The 8,195-nt window shown below is 42.7% G+C and overlaps 2 protein-coding genes across 2 annotated transcripts; one reads left to right on the forward strand and one right to left on the reverse strand.

Moving 5' to 3' along the window:
* Nucleotides 1-60: 60 nt before the first annotated feature.
* Nucleotides 61-3,541, reverse strand: bag4 (BCL2 associated athanogene 4). Its single transcript, XM_026188236.1, has 5 exons — nucleotides 3,243-3,541; nucleotides 2,613-2,732; nucleotides 2,210-2,440; nucleotides 1,752-2,021; nucleotides 61-1,466 (listed from the first exon to the last, which is right to left on the reverse strand). Exons 1-5 carry the CDS (start codon nucleotides 3,318-3,320, stop codon nucleotides 1,011-1,013), a joined length of 1,155 nt encoding a protein of 384 aa, XP_026044021.1. The 5' UTR covers nucleotides 3,321-3,541; the 3' UTR covers nucleotides 61-1,010.
* A 470-nt stretch (nucleotides 3,542-4,011) lies between these two features.
* On the forward strand, nucleotides 4,012-7,091 carry lsm1 (LSM1, U6 small nuclear RNA associated). Its single transcript, XM_026187597.1, has 4 exons — nucleotides 4,012-4,216; nucleotides 4,367-4,435; nucleotides 4,580-4,695; nucleotides 6,085-7,091. Exons 1-4 carry the CDS (start codon nucleotides 4,171-4,173, stop codon nucleotides 6,253-6,255), a joined length of 402 nt encoding a protein of 133 aa, XP_026043382.1. The 5' UTR covers nucleotides 4,012-4,170; the 3' UTR covers nucleotides 6,256-7,091.
* Nucleotides 7,092-8,195: the final 1,104 nt, after the last annotated feature.

Here is an 8,195-nt window from a genome sequence, read left to right on the forward strand (position 1 = left end):
GACAGAAAGAAAAACATTTAATCCAACCTTGTCCTTCAGCATAAAACATGACTGAAAATGTTCAAGTAGAGATTTCAGTTTTATATATATATATATATATTTGAATGTTCAAAGATGGAGAAAAGGAACAGCTTGTCCAGTCATACTTAATCAAGTCTTTATCAGTGAGTCAAGTGAAACACATGGCATTCATATGTAGGTCTGATTCTAGGTCTTCATCAAAAAAAGATGAAATAATTGGGAACAGCAATCTTCTGGGGGATTTTCACTAATCTGCTACACTCAAGGCCCAGTTCTGAGCTCTGAGATATCATGATTGTATCAAGTGCCTATCTGACATTACAGTGCATGCAGGGCTTAAACTGAGTGAGAAAAAAAAAGAAAAAAAAAAAAAAAGAAAAGACAAAAGAAATCACTGCACCTACAGAGGCGGAGGCATGGAGAGGTACGTGGCTATGGACAAAATGCATTTACTCCATTAGGTGAAAGCACAATTTCCTGATCATGCAAAGGGACCGTGAGATGAAACGACAGCCTGCTAAAGAAGTGCAAGAGCTGATACACTTTGGATCAGACTGAAACTGACCCACATTCCTGAGGGACAGCGTGATGATAATCTGCGTCCTGACTCAGAGACAACAGAGAGCTGCAATGTGGCACTACACAAGTTCATCTTCCAGTGACTCGCTCCTGCTTTTGCAGCTGATAGAGTCACTCACTGAGGCTGACGCAGATAACCATGAGCTTTCACGTCTAATACCACCATACCTTTTATACCAGCATTATTAGGCTTTAAAGTTTGAGTCCACGTGCCAGTAACTGCTGTGTCTTTTTCTTTGGTCCATGCCACCTTTCACAGGTGTTCTATAGTAACATGGTGGTGGGGAGAGAAAAAAAAAAAAAAAAAATCCCTACAACACTGGTCAGCAAAAGACGACAAGAACCTGAACATGTCTATGGAAGATCAGGAAGATGAAAACAAAGTGACCCACAAGCAGAACAAGTCCAGCTCAGAAAGCTTTCTTTTCCAGCTGGTCCAGAATGGCCTGGATTCTCTGTACAGCCTCCTTTCGGGCTTGCCGGACACTCTCCTGTCCCTGAGTCTCCACAGAGTCTAGCACCAGCAGCTCTTTGGTAAGCAGTTCCTCCAGACAACGATAACTCTTGTCTGTTTTTTTGCCAACAAACTCATCAACGTCTTCCTGAAGCAGCAGTACTCTGGCCATGACCTGCTGGACCTTAGCCAGACTGGGGTTATCGCTCAGGGGCTGAGGTGCAGCCTGACTTGGAGTTGATGCTGGAACCGAAGGCGGGGCCTCAGCTTGCGACGCATTAGGATCACCTCTCCCAGTTTTATACATTTGTGGAGGAGAACTTATTTCAGTAGGATTACCACTGGGGGGATTCGGGGATGGTGCTGGCTTCGGTTTAGGTCCCACCGGTGGGGCGCGTTGGTGCTGTTGGTCCTACAGTAACACAAGAGTTTGAAAAATATTGTGTTTTAAAAGTTTGATAATATAAGGCTGTAAACTGACTCAAATAAATATACCTTAGCAAAGATTTGGTATTTAATTTTTAGAAAATCTAATCCCTCCAAAAACAGATGCTATCCACCCAGAATAGATGCGCGATTACAGAAAACAAAGTGCAATGGCTGTTCTAGTTTTACAGTTCATCATGACAGTTGTAATACATTGTGTGCACATCTGTGTTTCACAAAAAAACAAAACAAAATCTCTTAAGATGCTTACCTTGGGCTGGTACGGTGGAGGAGCACCTGTTCCAGTTCCTGGCCACGCTGGAGGATGTGGTGGACGGACTGGATTCCCATAATGGTTTTGTGGAGGCTGTTGCCCCGGCGGCCATGGCTGCTGTGAGGGTACATATGGACCAGAGTGTCCCCATGCGTCAGCCTGCTGGCTGGGATGAAGTGACTGGCCAGTTGGGTATGGGGGATTTGGAGGCAACGCATGGCCACTATCATTGTAGTGAGGGTACGGTCCGGGAGGATATCCAGGACCCTGAGAGCAGAAGACAAATGTCTCACATTCAGAAAACGTTTCTTTTGCGTTTAAAAAAAGGCATCTGTTTTTAGATTAAAAAAATAAATAAATAAAAATAAAATTACAGTGTATAATATACCTCATTTGTAAGACTTTATTTAAACTATTGTTATATTTGAAAACTGTGTGCGCTTAAATGCACCAACCCCTTGGCAGTGTGGCCCAGGGTAGTGATGATGCTGGTGTTGAGAATGAGGCTGTCCAGAAGACCCACTGCTTTGCTCTGCATGGCAGCCTTGGTTAGGATAAGAACCCGGAGCCGGTCTTTGAGGGTCAGCACAGTAGAAAGGGTTGGATGGGTGGAAACCACTTGTTGAATACTGACTCTGTGCTGGACTGTAGACTCCATGGCCGTTTGGATAACCACCAGGCATTACCTATGTGAAAGACACAAGAAGGGGAACTAGTTATTTAAAATAAAAAGTATAAATCCATCAGAGATACAACAACTTTGACAAGATAGATGTTAATATGAAAATGTAAGCATAAATCCACTAACCCAACCTTAGAGTTAGAGGTACTGGTTATGCTGCATCTGTATAGCCATACCTGTGGATTGTACTGTGGTTGAACATCTGATCCAGAGGGATAGGTATTTGCATAGTGCCCTGTGGAATGAGACTGAGGATACCAGTAGTGTGGAGGGTAGCCTGGATACTGAGGAGCATCCTGCAAATACAGTCACAAAGCATGGTTGGCACCAGAGTACTTACAAATAGACATTGGTATGACACAAAACTTTAAAACTACGCCTTCAACGTCACAACCAATCCCAGGACAAACAATAACTGTGCAAACAGGGACATTGATTCATCTGCCTGCGGAACCAGTTATGCAAAATCCTTAAGAAAAACTAACCGGAAATAAAAGGGCCCAACATGTCACAAGAAAGACACGAAATACTGACTCATTCTTTCAAACACGTGGAGTCTTATTAACAGTGGCGTCACGTCAAGATTAACGTAAAAGTCCCGGAAAACAGCTGAACTCTGTCCTTAGCCGTTACTATTACATAATGCTAGTTAGCTCAGTTAGCCACGCAGCTAGCATAGACAGGGCTTTGTGCGAGCTGGCTGAAAATGATCTCGGCCACAAATTCACGCTTTTCTTTAAGGTTTAAAGACACTAAAAGAGTGTGAATACCACGAGAATATGTCTGAGCTGTGTCCACTTACTTACCATACTGTTATTCCAGTTCCCGTGATTATTTCCGGAGTTGCAAGTCGAGGGCCAGCCGGGTTTCAGATTGGACTGCATTTGATAATGATGATGCTTGGACTAAGCGCTCTTACCAGCAGCCGCCCTGTCATCTATCATTGTGGGGGGGGGGGGAAACAAATCTGCAGCGAGCCTCGCGTTACTTATCGGATGTGTCAGGTCGTCTGAAACGCCAGCAGCAATGTTGTCGTTTTCCTATACAAGTGCGGACCCCTCGGTTGAAGTCGGGAAACGACTGAATGACGTGAGCGCCCCCGTGCTGCGCCTTTAATAGCGAGGCGCTGCTAAACCTACAGAGGTCTCACTCCGTCAGATTTTTTCTGGCACAACCAACGTTTGGACGGAGAAAGTAACGCCAGAGTCTACCATCATTACACTAGCTATAAATTTATGATATGATTTTAAGACGTTAAACGTCTATTTTCTGGGCGTATTTCAACAAAAATATACATGTATTTACATAATGTACGGCGTTTTGAATTGTTCCGGCTCTGTGACCAATATTGTGTAAATACGATCTTTGCCGACGCATGCGCGCCAGTAGACGTTATTGGCCAATGGGGGGAAAGGTCATAAAAATAACATTTTAAAAACATTAACTGCTATTTTAATCTTCAAAACCCACCGATGCCTGAAGTTATATTTATTTAAAGATGTATTTTTTAAAGGGCCGTTCCTGCGTGTTAGAAATGTAGTGAATCGCCAGCACACGAAGGGTTAAATGCTTACAGGAAGTTCATCCCTGGCGTGTATAAAGACGCTTCCTGTGCTGATTTTGTGAGAAACATGTATTGAAACATTAATGGCTTGACGGTATATACAGATATAAGACTCAAATAATAATAATAATAATAATAATAATAATAAGAAGAAGCAGCAGCAGCACAAGATGAACTACGTACCAGGGACGGCAAGCCTCATTGACGACATCGATAGTAAGTTGGAGGAGTGATTTGATGGAGCTGATTTGGTTTAAAAAGAAACAATCGTTTCAAGATGTGCAGCATCGTGTCCGACGCAATCTGGATCATCTGCAGCGAGTTTAAACTGCCATTTAACGTGCTCCTCTTGTTTGTATCCCACAGAGAAGCACCTGGTGCTGCTCCGAGATGGAAGAACATTGATTGGTTACCTGAGAAGCATTGATCAGTTTGGTAAAACTCTTAATTATATCCACCTTTAGTATTGTTTTTCTGAGTCGGGTCACTGCATTGGTTACAGCAGGCTCAGTTTATCTGTCATTATGATTCCCATGATCGGGTCTGTTCTTTATTTACCCCGGTTCTTTTGTCCTCCAGCCAATTTAGTTTTTCACCAGACAGTTGAGCGCATCCACGTGGGAAAAAAGTTTGGTGACATCCCCAGAGGAATATTCATCGTGAGAGGAGAAAATGTGGTGCTGCTTGGAGAGATAGTAAGTAGACATAATCTCGTTTTCACTTTGGTTTTTGAAATGGTCAGAAGGATGCAAAGTAAGGCTCAGTAGACATTGTTACTTACATTTCCTTATGTCCTTCACACACTGCATTGATACAGTTGTGAGAGTAGGGGTTGACATAAATGGTGGCTAAGGGTCCTCGGGCTAGAGCCTATCCCAGTTGACACAGATTGAGATCTGGCCTTTCTCACAGAGAGACGCGCAGCCATTCGTGGGCCAATTTAGAATCACCGATTAACCTAACATGCTTATCTTTGGACTGTGATAGGAAGCCAGAGAACCCTCACCAGTCTTTCTGGTACAAACAGATGCCAGAAAGACTGGTGGGCTCAAACTCCTTCCTAAGAGACAACAGTGCAAGCTGCTGATGCATCCTTAACATCCGACTCTCCTTAATCATGCTTGTCTGATGTACGTCAACAGCCAAGTTGACGCATTACAGGGTCACTGCTGTGACACAGGACCTTCAAGGCCAGTACACTGAGCAGAAGTGATTCATGAACTCTTCTTGCGCTGTTATTCCTACCTAATGCTTGACAGCAGTACTCTGCTGTTAAAGGGATCCACATCATGCTGTAACAGTACAGCATGTCATGATGTAAAACTGCTTCAGTCATAGCAGAGGCTCGACAGCACCTGTACTCTGATCTGCTTTTCAGTGCTTTAGAAGATGTTGCTGCCTTTTGTAACATTTGCCTGATGATTAGGTTCATTTGATTGTTAATTTATTTCTGTTCTGAAATGCTGATGGAAATGGAACGGCAGTGATTAACTACTTGGTGCCTTTTGGTGAGCTTGCATCTGGCAAACGATGACCGTAAGCTGACATCAAATCCTGTGTCACATCAGAAATGATATTGACGCACAAAAAGGCACATAGTCTCAGCATACGACATCTTCTGCACGCATTAATTTATGTATAGTTTTAAGAAAATGTTTGTCAAGCATGAATAAACAGCATTTCTGTTCATGCTGCTTATTATCAGAAAGCAGTTTGTGATTGATGGTTGGCATGAACCATGCAGTCTTCTTGAAGATTTGCAGATGTTTCATGCCTTTAGTTCTAGGAAGTGGCAGGTGTGCAACCTGTCCTCCTTAACTGGAAAAAGGAAATGGCTTTTGGAGAAGTCATTAGCACAGAGGTTCACTTTATTCTTCTACCTTATTTGTGTTTGATAAAGACACTTGTTTGCTTCATTAGTGTAATCAGATTGTTTGTCAATAATCAAAGTTTTGATCAGGTATTTTATTAGTAACAATTCAAAGTTCCAGAACACCCAGTAATTCCAATTAAAATGTGTTCAGTAGTATTATCTGAGTGTTTCAGGCCTGTGCAAGATGTGACACGGTCTCTTGTCTTTGCAGGACATGGATAAGCCCTGTGACACGGTGCTGCAGCAAGTCTCCATTGAAGAGATCTTGGAGGAGCAGCGGCTGCAGCAGCAAGCCAAACAGGAGACGGAGAAAGTCAAAATGCAGGTCCTGAAGGACCGAGGCCTGTCCATACCCAAAGCTGACAACCTAGATGAATACTAGCAGCCTAGTTGCCGTGGGCCTCTTTCTCAGTTGGCATTGAACTGACAAGTTTGAAGTTGAACCTGAGAGCGCATGGGAGCCTGACTTTTTGTTTTTAAGTGGGGAGAACATACCATTATATGGAGTCCAGCTACTGTGATGTACTGTATCAATTTAATTTGAGGTTTGTAAGGGGGGGGTGTCAAGTCAAGAAAACTTTTTTTTTTTTTTTTTCTCTGAAATCACTATGTTGACAATTAAGAATCAATAGCACTTTGTATTCTTTCATCATGTGGTGAATGTTTAAATAATGTGGAACTGCTATTGAGAGGGGGGGGGGGAGACTATGTGCTTTGCCCCATTAAAGAGTTTAATTTTTCATGATGGAAGCTCTACTTGGGTGGGAGGGGTGTCATGCATTAAAGGGATGTGAAGCTCATCACTTTGGGTCAATCAGGGCCCGCTGCCCTCTTTTATGATGGCGCCACAGACACCACTAAGCAGATCACGTTAGCCGCTGCAATGTGACATCAAACCGGGCACTTGTGCATTTGTTATGTGGGGAAATGCCATAATTCATTGTGGTAATTGCACTTAGGCAGGCGGCATATCGGTGCATCAGGCTGCCCCACGTCCTGTTTATATAAATGAGAGCCCGTCCGCACACTGAGAAATCGATCCTATCTGCCTTCAGCGGTCAATAAGCTTGTTAATCGTTTTGACTGATCCATCGTGGCTTCTGTGAAACGGGGCAGCCGCGGGATTGTACTCGCTCCTAAACGAGTTATCCTCGTGCCACATGATTAAGCACTTCCGGTGGCAGTTTAATGTATTTTTCTTCCTTTCGTTTTATTTTATACTATGAACCCAGAGCCTGACAGCCTGCAAGCCATAAAGAAAGTTTCCACATATCAAGTCTTATTATATAAAGTGCAGTTTCCGGTGAAACTTCAGCGTAAAGTGCTTGTCTTCAGGAGGAGGGCAGAGGACCCCACATGAAGGTTTGTCGGTAACGTTAATCTCGAAGCAAACGCTACAGTGGACACTGGGACTGACTCGACCTGATTTCTTCACTAGATCTTTTTTTTTCTTTATACACTCCTGCCTCCATTTCACCAGCAAACACTCATAAAGTTGTAAAAACACAATAATACAGCAATAGCGCGCTTATGATGTAAACAACTTTTTTTAAAATATGAAGAAGCGAGTCATTTGTAAGAAATGAACAGAGCTGTATAAGTTAACGGTTTGAATAATATTTCCTGAATATGTCCTGTCGGACATTGCTTTAAAATCTTTGACAGATTTTTTTATTATTTTAAGGCCAATTTCAGATTTAAAATTGGCCTTTTTGGTTTATTTTGGAGCAGTAAATGGCAGTGTATTTTCCAGAAGCTCATCTGTGGAGATGTTTAGAGAGAATTACAGTTTAATTACAAAGATAGCCCTTCTAAAATGTGGATTTGCTCCTTGCTGTCATAAATCCTTTGAGAATCCTTACCTTACAAAATTACTGGATTCCTCGCGAAACGGCCAATCACCTGGCATTCAGTCGTTATGTATTTATATATTTTCAAAGGTGAAATGCTTGTTTAGCATTGTTGATTCGCGAAAGTGATCCATAACGTTATGCACACCAGTTCTCGTATGTAGTTTAAAATTGAACACCAGAGGGCGACTTTACCTCTTACCCTTTTAATCTTTACTGCCACTACAGTCGGAGCACCTGTGCTTGCGTTACTGGGACAGAAATGGAATCACTTTGGCGGAAAGAAGCTCACTAGTTGTAGAAACTCTTGGGTATGAGATTCATGGCTACTCGAGGTGAAACGTGCGGGACCAAATAAAATGTGAATGTAGAATTCACAAAAAGCATTTTATAAAATGTGTCGCTTCCTCCAGCGAGCCAGGCAGTTGTAGTGTGCTTTTATTTTGCAGACATCGTGGCCTAACTTCTGGTA

The sequence above is a fragment of the Astatotilapia calliptera genome, chromosome 12 (assembly GCF_900246225.1).
Source record: "Astatotilapia calliptera chromosome 12, fAstCal1.2, whole genome shotgun sequence".
NCBI lineage: Eukaryota > Metazoa > Chordata > Actinopteri > Cichliformes > Cichlidae > Astatotilapia > Astatotilapia calliptera.